This window comes from Rhinoderma darwinii, chromosome 5 (genome assembly GCF_050947455.1).
Source record: "Rhinoderma darwinii isolate aRhiDar2 chromosome 5, aRhiDar2.hap1, whole genome shotgun sequence".
NCBI classification, from domain to species: Eukaryota; Metazoa; Chordata; class Amphibia; order Anura; family Rhinodermatidae; genus Rhinoderma; species Rhinoderma darwinii.
The window spans coordinates 79,791,254-79,806,893 of record NC_134691.1 but is presented as its reverse complement, the minus strand read 5'-3'; the positions used below and the strand labels follow the sequence as shown (position 1 = coordinate 79,806,893).

General features: G+C 41.5%; 1 protein-coding gene across 4 annotated transcripts in view; it reads right to left on the bottom strand.

Annotated features, from left to right (window-relative positions):
• Positions 1–15,640, bottom strand: part of ASPH (aspartate beta-hydroxylase) — a 214,222-nt gene that overhangs the window by 82,012 nt on the left and 116,570 nt on the right. For all 4 annotated transcript variants that reach the window (XM_075826191.1, XM_075826193.1, XM_075826194.1 and 1 more), the window contains one exon: positions 11,503–11,535. In XM_075826191.1, coding sequence (XP_075682306.1) covers positions 11,503–11,535 — 33 coding nt within the window. The remainder of the gene's footprint in view (positions 1–11,502; positions 11,536–15,640) is intronic.

The window sequence follows — 15,640 nt, the reverse complement described above, 5'->3', positions numbered from 1 at the left end:
AAGAGACAGGGGGTGGTTGCCGCTCACATTGATGCTCCAAATTTTTATGACGGCAAATTTTGCATCCCTCCAATACATCGCCATTCCTCCAGGGCAAGTTTCACTGCAAGATATTTTTGGTCTCGGATGGAAAAGTTTTTCTCAGCAGAAGAGAACTTCTTAGAGAACAAGCCACATGGAATGTGTTTTTCAACCTCAGATTGTCAGAAGAGAATCGCTCCTACTCTGAATGAGGAAGTGCTTTGAGGAACAGCTTTTTTGGCTCAGGATGATTGAGAACCGAAGCCAAAAAGAAGCATGTCTTGAGATGCCAGAAGGCTTGAACTGCAGAAGCAGGCCCACTCTGTGTATTAGCCCCTTTAAGGGTTAGGACAGTGAATGACCACCTGAGAAATTCCAAATGATTTGACGATAATAGTTTGTGAAGCCCTGACTTCTTTGGAGAGCCTCGAGACCGATGGGTGCGGCCAATTATGAATAGCATAAACCTTAAATGGATCCATAAGAATAGCCTCAGAGGAGATGATCTAGCCCAGGAACAGGGGTTACAATTGTTCAAACAGATTTTTGTCCAACTTGGCACGAAGAGAATTGTGACAGAGCTGAAATATAGAACAGACGTGAGAATGATGAATTCTCAGCTCTTGGGAGTAGAATAAGATGTATCAAAGTAAACCAGGACTTATCAATTAAAAAGATGTAAGTCACGAATTGTTGAAAAACAGCAAGGGCATTGAACAGACTGCATGTCATCACCAGGTTTTAAACTCGTCTCCCTTCCTGATCCAAATCAAATTATAGGCCACACACAGACCCAACATGGTAAAATAACAATCTCCCTTGATGCAAACAAATAATTCTGAGATCAATGTTAGCGGGTACTTCTTTTTCACAGTGATCTTTTTCAGCTCACGGTAATCAATGCATTACCATGAGGTCTCATCCTTCTTCTTGACAAAGAAGAATCCAGCTCTGGCCGGGCAACAAGATTCACAAATAAACCTTCTCACCAAATTATCTTTGATAAAGACAGACAGCGCCTCAGTCTCTGGTAGGTAGAGCGAGTATAATCTACCCCTTGAAGAGGTGTTGCCAGGAAGAAGTAGAATATCACAATTGTAAGGACGATGTGCAAAACAACTCTGCAAAAGTCTTTGAATTGAGGTGGCAGCTCATATAAAAGAGCAGCAGACCTGAGCGATTCAGTCCACACAAACAATGTTGAAAACAGGAAGATGCCCAGCGAGCAATACGGCCAGATGTCTAGTCTGTGGAAGGAGAGTGAATGTTGAGGAACCAGTATGGAAGTATTTTCTACATGAAGAACCACTACTTGTAGCCAGACAGTAACCGTTTGAGGGGGGAAGGGTCCCTGTGGAAAAAAGGAACCATTGACTGAAATGATAGAAATGATCTTCTGAATAGTCATGAGAGGAATCAGAAGTCTCTGACAGGGGAATATTCAATAAAATTTCCTGCTGCACCAGTCCAAAAGGCCATAGTAGACTATTGTAGAGCTTGGAAACTGATGTGGAGATGACCTTTTTGTCCACAATAGAGGTATAAGCATGGAGTCAGGCTGTGTCTTCATTCCATCTCTGACAATGCTGTACGACCTACTCGCACAGGCTTGTCTGGAGCAGTAACTGGAGGATTATTGAAGATAGGAGCCAGATAGGGAAAACATTGAGTACATTCCTTTTCTTGATATCACTTGGAACTCCCACCTCTGGTACCCAGGGAAACCAAAATATCCAGTGCAGAAGGTAGGTCATGACCCACCAGTTCATCTTTGATATCGCCCGATAAACCTTTAAAGAATGCCGTAACCAGAGCTTCATTGTTCCAGGCTAATTCGGATGCCAGGCTACAAAATTTAACAGCATAATGGCCGACTGTGAAAGCACCTTGAATGAGGCGAAGAAGAGCTGAGGCAAAATATTAGGTTCGGCCATCTTCTTCGAAGACTACCTAAAAGAATGTCAGGAAGGCAGACGGTGGACAACACTGGATTACCACGCTCTCATAGGCATTATATAGGCTAGTTTTACACGGTCTGAGAGGCCAAAGTCCATAATGTATGATGCACTGGTTGATGTCCTTAGGTTTCGTATTAAAGCGGGAAGAAACAGATAGGTGCCATGACGGCACTCAGATGGCAGGCACAACAGGGCTAGTTACCACAGCATTTTAACACGGCTGAAGCAGATGTCGCTGGAGGTGCCGTTTGCAGAGCGTCCAAGTGAACCATTATTCCCTGAAGAGCACAGACCATCTCCATTTGGCAATTTTTCTTGTAGGGTGAGATGGTTGGAAAATTCATTGACATCTCCTGGAAGGGGTGTAGACATTGCAGTGCTTTTAGAATCTATGGCCTGCAGATGTTATTACATTTCTCACTGGAGAAGTGGATCCTCTAAGCCGCAATCGTTTTAGCCCTGGCAAGACTTGTTAATCAAGCACAGGACCAAGTAACTGTACTGTTCAGGGAGATACTCTGCCACTTAACCAATACTCTGTGAGGTAAACAGTCAGGCTGATACATTTTAAATACATTGATACAAGACTTGACACAATTATATACATCTTTAAGCTACAGCCAGGAGATGGTCTGTACCCGTTTTAAGCCTCTAGATATAAAGAACAACATTTCATCAATTACAGAAATTTTGAAAACGATGGGAATTGTAACTCAAAGTATAAAAAAAGTTTAATAACTTTCATTGAACAATGTAAAAAGGGCACTTTAAAAGTTATGATGCTGACTGCGTGTCCCGCCAGAAGTTTAAAGAGGCTCTGTCACCACATTATAAGTGCCCTATATTGTACATGATGTGATTGGCGCTGTAATGTAGATTACAGCAGTGTTTTTTTATTTAGGAAAACGATAATTTTTGAGTTATGCCCTATATTAGCTTTATGCTAATGAGTTTCTTAATGGACAACTAGGCGTGTTTTACTTTTTGGCCAAGTGGGCCTTGTACGGAGGAGTGTATGACGCTGACCAATTAGTGTCATACACTTCTCCCCATTAATTTACACAGCACATAGTGATCTAGCTAAATCGCTATGTGCAGCACATAAACACACTATAACATTACTGCAGTGTCCTGACAATGAATATACATTACCTCCAGCCAGGACGTGATGTTTATTCAGAATCCTGACACTTCGCTAACACAATCCCGACACTACATACACTCCTCTGTACAACGCCCACTTGGCCAAAAAGTAACACACGCATAAAGCTAATATAGGTCATAACTCCGTCAAATATGATCGTTTTTCTAAATAAAAAACACTGCTGTAATCTACATTACAGCGCCGATCACATTATGTACAATATAGGCCTCTTATAATGTGGTGACAGAGCCTCTTTAAGTGACAACGGGAGACGCAGCTGGGAGACTGGGGTGTCCGGTTGCTTAGGCAATCAGACGACCCTGGAAGCCTCTCCTATAAAGCTCATTGTGTATCTGCAGGAAGCACAGGACAGCAGCTAATATACTGAATGTCATACAGGTCAAGTCAGAAGTAAATCCATAGCCACTGAGGTAAAATTCTCTCTTATTGTGAGGTCATACAGCCCACAATCCACCAATCAGAAAGCAGCTCCACCCAGAAGAATCAAATAGGACACTCCATGAGGTAACATCAATGCTGACTGTGATGTCATAAATCTTACTTGGATTTCCACCATCCAGAGAGGAACACTGGGTATATATATCATGTTTTGTCCTATGCAGTAGCCTTTCTATTCCTTGTTAATATGTCAGGAAGAAGAGATCGCAGAGGGAAAAGCAGAGCCGCAGCCAGGAGCAGCAGAGTATCATGAGTGGAGGGCAGCAAATTTGACTTTTGCTATGGGGCCATGTCATTTCTAGATACCCCCCTGGTTCCACTGCATATTTTTGCATAAGGCCTTGGGCCCCTTATAGCAGAACTGGCTATAGTGTCTTATAGCAGCTCTGTACATTGCACTGTATAATATGACAAATATTATGGGTCAGTGCTAAAGCTACCTCTGTTGACTATGAGCAGACATGAAACCTATAGCAGAAACTGGAGTTCCAACATTTAAATTTTCCATTAGGAAGTTTGTGAGATCCCTGACCCTAGTAATGCTCCAGTCCCTCCGTCTACTGTGCAGTAAACCAAATATGTTTGGACCATTTATAGCCGTGCATGCGGTTGACACGTTGTAATAGGGTCTGCATGTGTCACCCACGAAGACTTGATGAGCTAGCAACATGCAGAACTATGTGCTGATACCACTTATGGGTGAGCAGCCGAGAGTAGGGAAGATGGTTACCCTTTCCAGCAACGACCCGAGATTGGGGGGGGGGGGTGATAGAATATGCCACTGCTGGAAATATCCTTTAATATGTCCTGAAATAGATACCAGGATGTGTTTTGGACATAAATGTGTCACCCACTTGAGCGTCATGAAGGCTATACTCTTTTTCAGACATTGGAGATGTGATTATATTTCGCACTACCGACATAAAGGTAAGACCATGCAAACAGTAGAAAACCTACTGGAGTTATATCCAACCCTAGGCAAATTATCCTTTTACCAAACAGAGAATGTTAGACTACATTCAGAAGAGTGTGTCCGATTTGTGCGCGTAAAAAACACAGCGTTTTTTCCCCCCTACATTTCATGTCTGTGTGCGTTGTGTATTGGCATCATTGTGCTTTACGTGTGGCATGCATTTTTTACGTCCGTGCAAGCACTTCTTTTTTTTTTTTATTATTTTCTCATAACACGGACAGCACATGGATGTCATCCGTGTGCTGTCCGTGGTTTTCACACACCCATAGACTTCAATGGGCGACTAGGTGAGCAAAAATGCACCAATATAGGACATGAAGTGAGCTTCACGCAACGCACACTCGCTGTGTGACAACTGACGCATGTGTGAATAGCCCCATTGAAATGAATGGGTCCGTGTGATGTGCGTTGTTTCAACGCACATCACACGGACGAGTATTACTCTCGTCTGAATGAGCCCTTACCGCTATTGGCGGCACAAAACAGGATTGCCAGTTCCTTTTGTAATGTCTAACTGCTTAATTACCATTTTGTTTAATTAAGACAATTCAGGAGAACTACTAAAGAATAAAGAAATGCTGCTTTTAATCTGATTTATCTCAGGTCTAATTAGAAAATGTGTGCAAAAGCTAATAATGTTATGTAATTAAATATTGATTTTCTTTCAACAATGGATTAAACAGGCACATGTTAATTTCTTGATTACTAGTAATACAACATTTATCTAGAATTATGTAAATAGCTAATTAGTGATGAATAATTAAGTGTTTAGCTGTTGAAGGCATGGATGGTAAACCTCGTCTTCCACATAATGCACTGCAGAGCAACACAATCCACCGCAAGATGTAACCAATTATTCATGAAGTATATGGCACAAGCAATACAATTAGGATGATGAGTTCAGAAAAAAAAAATTCTTTTTATATTCCCCCAAGAAACAAATAAGACGGTAAAAAAGGTAACGTTAAGGCTGGATTTACACGTATAGGACATGTCGTGTGTTTCACGCAGCGGACATACGCTGCGTGAAAGTCACGGACTGTCTGAACGGCCCCATAGACTAACATAGGTCCGTGCGAGGCGCGTGAAAATTACGCGCATTGCACGGACGTATTACACGTTCGTGTAAATAAGCCCTAAGACAGCTTTTAGAAGGACAACACTCAAAAGTATATCTGCAAGACAAGGACAGTTCTACCCTTATACCTACTGTGCAATATCTTTGCTGTGTGGGTGTTATAGGGGATTAGTATTATGTGTGCTATGCTTGAGCAGTATGAACTATGGTGTTGATCTATCTAGACAGTAATGCCAAAGTACACATTCACACAAGATGGCATGCGGCTAATGCCGACTCTAAACATTAGATAGCGGCTCAGTGTGTACGTTGTTAGGGCAAGACACCTTTAGTGGCGATTATGGAATCCATGTGTTCCTCAATGGCAGATGTCAGGGGACAGTCAGGCTGTCTTTAGCGGGCGCACAATGGGTAACACTATGTAGTAATCCAGACAAACTGCCAGCACAAATATCTCAATACTAAAAGAAGAAATCAGGTTGTTTTTGTTACTTCTTCTAGTAGTTTTATTGATAGTGAAAACTCCAGAGATGAAGACCTGACAGATGTGTGAAGAATGCACCACTCCGAATAAATATAAATGTCTTCTATAATAACGGTGTAATAGCGGTGACAATGTAATTACTCTTTTCATCACAATGTTTTGTGTGATAATCCTGCTCAGCAACTTTCTGGAAGACGAGAATAAACCTTGATGCTCCAAGGCACCGATGTAAAATCTAGTACAGATGCCCAACAACCATATGCCATGTATAGTCTGACTATGAAAAGAGGGGCCATTGGGCCCCCTTAGGTACCAGGCCCTATATGTGACTGTATATCTTCATTTTAGTTTTTTTCAGTCCAAAAAACAAAAAAAGAAATCTCCTGTTGCTATCTGGAAACTGTCAAAAAGAAGACGAGCTGATGCTAATGGGTCTTTGGGGGCTTGACTCTGATGTTCTTTTAAAGGATTGTCTAGATATACAGATAGACCCCCTTGTAAAATATCCCCACCGATGTACCGTTAATGAGTGGGGTACCACTGCCTATCTGTTATTGCCAGGGGATTCGTCCATTGAGTACTCATTTCTTGTACAGCCATCTGGGACTGCTACTCTTCAGATATTAATGATCAGGTATGAAGGGCGGATGAAGGGTGTATTAAGGGGCACATAAGCCCATCCTACACTCTTGTGCACCTAAGTAAAGTACAATTCCTGTAAACCGGCGTCTTGCCAGCCTTGTTTCTGACGTATAGCAGCAAGGCAATCCAGAATCTAAAGGAACCGGATCCAAATGTCAAAGCAGAATATTATTTTATTGGCAAACTCTACCCTTACAAGTAAGCTTTCGCTTTTATATCTTTTTTAGGACTATTGGTTAATCCAGAATATTTTCACATGCTTAATCCATCAGATATCTAGAATGACAGACTTTAAGGAAATTTACCATACTAAATACAGCTCTGCTGTGTGCATAAGGCATTAATAAAAAGATGAGCTTCATTTTGATGGATGAAATCAAGATTATAGTAGCTTAATATAAGGAGTGTGCATCATCTAATATAACACAACCCAAATTTACAACACTCGACTTCCACGTGAGATATAACATTACGATAACTGCTACAGCAGACATATTTTCCTAATTATTTTTAACCAGATATGTGAATCACATACAGGTCCTTCTTAATGAATTAGATCATCATCAAAGAGTTAATTTATTTCAGTAATTCAATTTAAAAAGTGAAACTCATATTATATAGATTCATTACACAGAGTGATCTATTTCCAGCATTTTTTTTTACTTTTAATGTTGATGATTATGGTAACCGTTAATGAAAAACCAAAATTTAGTGTCCCAGAAAATTAGAATATTAAATAAGCCCAATTTCAAAAATTATTTTTATTACCGAAATATTGGCCAACTGAAAAGTCTGTACAGTATATGCCCTCAATACTTGGTTGGGGCTCCTTTTGCATGAATTACTGCATCAATGCGGCGTGGCATGGGGGTGATCAGCCTGTGGCACTGCTGAGGTGTCATGGAAGCCCAGGTTGCTTTGATAGCGGCCTTCAGCTCATCTGCATTGTTGGGTCTGGTGTCTCATCTTCCTCTTGACAATATCCCATAGATTCTCTATGGGGTTTAGGTCAGGCGAGTTTGCTGGCCAATCAAGCGCAGTGATACTGTGGTTATTACACCAGGTATTGGTACTTTGGCAGTGTGAGCAGGTGCCAAGTCCTGCTGGAAAATGAAATCGGCATCTCCATAAAGCTTGTCAGCAGAGGGAAGCATGAAGTGCTCGAATATTTCCTGGTAGACATCTGCGTTGTCTCTGGACTTGATATAACACAGTGGACTGACACCAGCAGATGACATGGCTCCCCAATCCATCACTGACTGTGGAAACTTCACACTGGACCGCAAGCAACTTGGATTGATTGCCTCTCCACTCTTCCTCCAGACTCCAAATGAAATGCAAAATGTACTTTCATCTAAAAACAGGACTTTGGACCACTGAACAGACCAGTCTTTTTTCTCCTTAGCCCAGGTAAGATGCTTCAGACGTCGTCTCTGGGTCATGAGTGGCTTGACACAAGGAATGTGACAGTTGTAGCCCATTTCCTGGATACGTGTGTGTGTGGTGGCTCTTGAAGCACTGACTCCAGCCGCAGTCCATTCCTGGTGAATTTCCCCCAGATTCTCGAATGACCTTTCCTTGACAATCCTTTCAAGGCTGCGGTTATCCCTGTTGCTTGTTTTTTCTACCACACTTTTTCCGTCCTCTCAACTTTCCATTAATATGCTTGAATACAGCACTCTGTGAACATCCAGCTTCTTTAGCAATGTCCTTTTGTGGCTTACCCTTGTGGAGGGTGTCAATGACTGTCTTCTGGAAAACTGTCAAGTCAGCAGTCCTCCCCATGATTGTGTAGCCTACTGAACCAGACTGTTGGACCATTTAAAGGCTTAGGAAATCTTTGCAGTTGTTTTGTGTTAATTAGCTGATTAGAGTGTGACACTAGGAGTCTACAATCTTCAACTTTTACCAAATATTCTAATTTTCTGAGACTAAATATTGGGTTTTCATTAACTGTTAGCCATAATCATCAACATTAAAAGAAAAAAAAAATGCCGGAAATAGATCACTCTGTGTGTAATTAATCTATATAATATATGAGTTTCACTTTTTTAAATAAATTAACTTGTTGATGATATTCTAATTCATGGAGAAGAACCTGTACATTTCTTACATTTATTTCCAATGCAAATGTGACATGGGTGAAAAAATTGAAATGCACATGACCCACTGCAGTTGCTGAGAAACTGGAAATTAACCATAAGAAAACTGCTCAGATAACTTGATTTCTGGGGCCACCTACTGGACACTTTAGGAACACATTATCCCTCTGAATTTATCTACTTTAGGCCTCATGAACACTTACGTTGGCTGTCGTACGGCCGCTAATGACGAATCCGTTAAACACAGACCGCACACGAATGGCTTCAGTGTGCAGTCTGTTGTTTCAACGGACCAAATGTATGAAAAGGCCATGACTGTTCCGTTAAAAACGGACAGAGTTAGGACCTGTCCTATTTTTGTCGGAACGGCCACACGGTTCCGTTAAAACAACAGAAGTGTGCATGGCCACATAAAAATGAATGTGCCAGGGTGCTATCAGTTAAAAACCTGATAGCACCCTGAGGAAAATAACTGAAGTGGGCATGAGGCCTTACTCCTGCATAACAACAGATTAAGGTCAGGATCACACACACAGTTTTGATGCAGTTTTTTGAGCCAAAGCCAAAAGTGGATCCAAAAGGAAGGAAAGGTATAAAGAAAAGAATGATCGGGATGAACATTGCTAATGATAATGTGGTCACGAAGATTATCACAAATAATCAGTGATGTAATGTCCTGTAGATATTGGTGACTGTCACAGGGCCAAAAGAGGGTGGTATGGACCCACTGTGCTGCCAACATGTATCGCGTGGGCCTAAACTGGGGGGCAGAGTCTAAGGGATTGCTAGGTGTTCACCCTTTAACTTCCATACTGAGACTTTGACTTGGCCACTAGAATCCCCAGGTCGCTACCCCAGAGTACTCTCTGTTGGAAATGACTGACATGGACAGGTGAGATACAATAACAGCAGACAGATGCAAGGCCTGATCTAAAGCAAAGATCAGGTCAATCATGGTTAGGCAGAGCCAGAGTTCAGGGCAGGCAGCAGGTGGTAGTTAAAGTGAACAGGCAAAAGGTAGGAAATGCTGGAGAGTACTACAAGCAAGCTAGGGAATGGAACATAATTGCTCAGGCAAAAGCAAAGGAGGAGGGTACCTTATGTACCTGGGAAAGTTGGGTGGACTAGCAAGTAACAAAGAAGCAGGTGGAAAGCGGCAGCAGAGTAGTCCATGTGCCGGGCGGCTTGGCTGAGCAGCACAGTGTCTTCTAAGTCCCGGACTTAGAAGACACTGAGAACTAGAAGGAAATTGTCAGGAGAAGGGGGTGACGGGCGGTCCTCTTTAAAACCTCTTGTACTTATTATACTTTTTGTAAAGGCCTTTACATTTTCTGTGCTTACTTGAGCACAGTTTAAGTCCTTATGAAAGCAGGACTATGGCAAATAGCTGTCTCAAAGTCTAAGGCTCCGTTTACATCTGCTTCAGGGCTCCGTTCATGCGTTCTGTCAGCTTTCTGTCAGGGGAACCCATGAGCGGTGCCCAAACTGAAACAAAAGGAAACCACAGGTTTAGTTTGCATCACCATTGATTTCAATGTTGACAGATCCGGTGCAAATGGTTTCAGTTTGTCCCCACCGTGTAAGGGCTCCGTTATTTTGATGGAATCAATAGCGCAGCCGACTACGGTATTGATTCTGTCAAAACAACAGAACCCTTACACAACGGTGACAAACGGAAACCATTTGCACCAGATCCGTCACCATTGAAATCAACGGTGATGCAAACGGAAACCTATGACTTCCGTTTGTTTCAGTTTGGGCTCCGTTCATGGGTTCCCCTGACGGAAAGCTCAGACGGAACCCATGAACGGAGCCCTGATGCAGATGTGATCGAAACTTATGGATACTCATTGTAGTAGTCATGGCCATGTGCCAGGACATCACCATTTAGCTACTGTATCAGGATACCATGATCAGAGCGAATGGACCCCACCACTAATGGAACAAATTTGTTGTAACCCATTCTTTTAGCCCCATAAACAAAATGATAATTATTAAAATGATTCTCTTGACAAATATTTAAGAGTCTATGGTATGTACAAAGTAATGTGCTCCACCCAGTGCTATTAGTACCTGTGGGCAATTAAGCTGGGAAGCAACATAATAAACACACAATAGCTCTGAAGCACATTGCTATATACATCTTATAGATATTCTTTATTAAAGGGGGGCTGTCAGATGAAAAAATCCATATAACGATCAATGGTCCCCTAAAACCCCATTCTTGGCCATAAAGCAGGACAAGAATGCGCTAATTCCTCTTTATTGGATCATTGGAATCAGACAAGCTAGCGTTGTCGCAATCAGTGCGGGAACAAGACGCGCTGGTGGTCTAGGCAGATTTGGAAAATGTGCCCCCACTTACTCGACTATCCAGCATTTAACCACAGGGTGCTACTTCCTTTTTGATATAGGCGACTTAACCAGTTGTTTAGTGTAAAATGCTACATTTTTAGAGAACTAAATTTGGTAAACATGTAAGATAATTCTTGTACATCACCAGGCTGTTCCTCCAAAAACTACAAGAAACCTGAATATATCTTTATGTATAGCGAAACCTGTGATTATGTTATTTGTCATTCGTTACATCCCTGAACACAAGCGGAGAAAACATCCATTATTCATGAAGAAAGGTTTGTACCTTTATCCTTCTCTTGCCACAATGATTCACCTCCTAGGGAAAAACAAACATAGGCATTATATAAAGATAACCTGCATCTAAACAGGGCAGAAACCACAAAAAGCACCTTGTTTAGAATGCCATGTAAACTTCTGGGGGCATACATAATCCCTGAATGACGGGTCCGGACATCATTACTTATTGAACGTTTGAAATATTTGTGCACTCAATGGGATAATGAAATTTTAGCTTTAAATTATTATAGAAATATGTTATATTATTTTGAGAAATTGTCTTACTTCTCTGATTTGTATGAGCTGGCTCCTGCTCTATGATGTCTTAGTCTGTAGCATGTTATCCCATCTCTGTAATATTCACATTTAGATAACCAGCTGACCAACAACAATGTTTACAACCCTGTTAAGTAGTGGGTCTGGACATTTCAGCCACAATTTACAGGTACTTAGCCCCTAAGGACCGGGCCAAATTTGGCTTTGAGGACCAGAACTATTTATTTTTCCTCTCTGCATTCCGGCGGTCATTTATATATTGTTCGAAGTAGCTGTATGAGACTTCTTTTTGCAGGACGTGTTGTACTATATGTGGATGCCATATATTTGGGACCTATACATCAGTATTTAATTTATATTAATTTTCATTTGATGAAAATGCAGAAAAAAAAAAAAAAAGCAATTCTGCAGCAGTTTTTATCCATTCATTTTTTTACGGCCCACACAGATCATCATAAGTGTTGCTATAAATTAATTGCACAGGTTGTTACAGATTTAACTATATAAGATAGGTATATATTGTTTCATATTTGGGACTTATATTTAATATTTATTGAAAAAAAAAAAGGAGCTCATTTGTTTGATTTTCAACGTTACTTTTATTATTATTATTATAATTATATTTAGAATAATACTATATAGTCAAATGTGAGAAAAATCCTTTTACAGCAACCCTCACATTGAAAAATAATAAATGCAATGGGGTAGCGCACATACAACAAAAACTTACGTACAAATACATTTAAACCAGATTAAAATATTTTTATTTAAAAAAAACACAAAAAACCACTGCAGTATAGTAAAAACTCTCTCTAAACCGACATGTACGTGGCCTAAACACCCTATGTCTTCTACTGGAGAGTAACAATTTAATCAGACCATGTGCCGGGTACTTCAGAATTCTGGTCCCCGTGCCTACACCCCTTTGCTCAAAGATACCAAACAAATCATGACCATCACAATAAATTATAGCACAGACTGTTTTAATCACCCTACCAAACAAGCGCCGTTCCCTCACAGTCACCGTACCAAACCAGTGATCTCATAAGTTAAAAGACTCAATGGTTGCCTGATAAAAACTCTGCAAAACGTCAACACCCTTCCCTTTTAAAGAGTCGTAAAAAATAAATCTGCTGATGGGCCTTTTCACTAAAGCAAATATTGCACTAGACCATGTCCGATCATGCGAAATATATATCTATGTGCCAGTACTTTAGCCTGTGTACGAATAGTACACAGGCAGTTGTTAGGGCATACCTAAGTATGCCCTAACAACAGAAAATATGATCAGACAGCATTGGGGTCCTTCAATGACCCTGGTCTTTCTGCCCATATTAGGTATGGGCCTTGATGGCTTCACAGGAATTCCCTGTGACACGATCAAAGTGGGAACCCTCCCTCTGTCTTTTCTGTGAAATTCCACATTTTGCATCGACCGCAGCATTAAAATGGTCAAACGCTGGAGATCAGACTCTCTCTCACCGCCGTTAGAGCGGAGCTACCTGCTGTGCCCACAAAATCAGCAGGACAAGCATGGTCAACTATTTAAAGGACACTTCCAATGTTGCTGCCACAGTCGTTTACAAGCAGAATTTTAAATTTGACAGTGGAAGAGGTAGCTAGCATATTAGGTGAATATGTTGCCAAGGCAAACTTACAATGCCCGAAGCCCCTCCTGCATAGGAGCATTGCAGAAAAGGCTTTAGGAGTCGTTTATTGTCTCGTTATTAACTTGACTATATGTAGTACCTATTTATTTCACTCAGTGCTCGCTGCTATTAAATTTCAGCTTTATTAGGGCAGAGCTGTGATCTGTGACTACAACTTTTGGTTTTCACAAAGTTTGCTGCTTCAACGCTTTTTGATCTTTTAATCAGATGTTTCTATGTCACACTGAAGTACAATTATAAGCATTTCATAAATTTTTAAACTTTTAGACAAATACATAAAGTTTATGCAAAGTTTTATTTACAGTGTTGACCCTTCTTTTTCAAGACACCTGCAATTCGACTTGGCATGCTGGATATCAGCTTCTTGGCCAAATAATGACTGATGCCAAACAATTCTTGCCTAATCAGTGCTTGGATTTTATCACAATTTCTGTGTTTTTGTTTGTCCACCCGCTTTTTGAGGATTGACCACAGGTTCTCAATGGGATTGAAAATGTCACTGTTTTGTTCACCGAGCCACTTAGTTCTCACTTTTAACAACAAAGTTGTCTCACAGGTATGGTAATTGGTTAGGTGTCACCCATTTGGTTATGTCAAAACACCTCCAAACAAATCACTACAGAGTAGCAAAACTCCAAAATAGCATTACAGAACATGAGAATAAGGAGTCATTACGCCACAAAAACATAGAAAAATATAATTTTTATTACATCCAATAATAAAGACACAAACTATAAAAAACACAACGAGGTTCTAAAAATTGAAGGTCAATTAGTGGATCAGTCATATAACCCTGCAAGTTCTCACTTTTGCCTTGTGACACGGTGCTCCATCATGCTGGAAAAAGCATTAGGGTATGTTCACACGGCCTATTTACGGACGTAAATCGGGCGTTTTTGCCCCGAATTACGCCGGAAAATAGCGCCTCAATAGCGCTGACAAACATCTGCCCATTGAAAGCAATGGGCAGACGTTTGTCTGTTCACACGAGGCGTATATTTACGCGCCGCTGTCAAATGACGGCGCGTAAATAGACGCCCGTGTAGAAGAAGTGACCTGTCACTTCTTTGGCCGTAATTGGAGCCGCTATTCATTGACTCCAATGAATAGCAGCGCTAATTACGGCCGTAATTGACGCGGCGTTCAAGCGCCTGCACATGCCGGTACGGCTGAAATTACGGGGATGTTTTCAGGCTGAAACATCCCCGTAATTTCAGCCGTTACGGACCCCCGCCGTGTGAACATACCCTTATTCTTCACCAAATTGCTCCTGGATCGTTGGGAGAAGTTGCTCTTGGAAGATGTTTAGATACCGTTCTTTACTCATGGAAGTGTCGTCAAGCAAAATTGTTAGTGAGCCCATTCCTTTGGATGAAAAGAAATCCAACACATGAATGGTCTCATGATGTTTTACTGTTGGTATGACACAGGACCCATGATCGCACTTACCTTTTCTTTTCCAGACCATCATTCTTTCAGATGTCCTAAAGAGTCTGAAGGGGGCTTCATCTGAGAAAATAATTTTACCCCGGTCCTCTGCAGTCGTTCCTGCAGAATCATGATCTGTCCTTGATGTTTTCTTGGAGAGAAGTCGCTTCTTTGCTGCCCTTCTTGACACCAGCCCACCCTCCAAAAGACTTAGCCTCACTGTGCATGCAGATGCACTGACACCTGCCTCTTGCCATTCCTGAGCAAGCTCCGCACTGATGTTGAACCAATCCCAAAATCTTGTAGAAAGCCTTTCCAGAAGAGTGGAAGATGTTTTAGCTGACGAGGGGGCGACTAACTCCATATTAATGCTTATGGATTTAGAATGGGATGTTATAAAAGCTCCTGTAGGTGTCCCAATACTTACATCTAGAGATGAGCGAACCGGGACAACCGAACCCGGTTTCGGTCCGAACATCGCGAAAAGTTCGGTTCGCAGCGAATCCGAACTTCACCGGGTTCGGCCGAACACGTTTTGACCGAACGCGGGCGGGCAGAAAAAACATTACAAAAATATTATACTAATCGGCAGCCACTTGTCTCTATCAATCACTGATAGAGAAAAGAGGCTGCTGATTAAAAATAAAATAAAAAGCATTTCATACGTACCCGGTCGTTGTCTTGGTGACGAGTCCCTCTTCTTCCTCCAGTCCGACCTTCTTTTGTGACGCGGCAGCCTGTGATTGGCTGCAGCGGCCGCGGCAGCCTGTG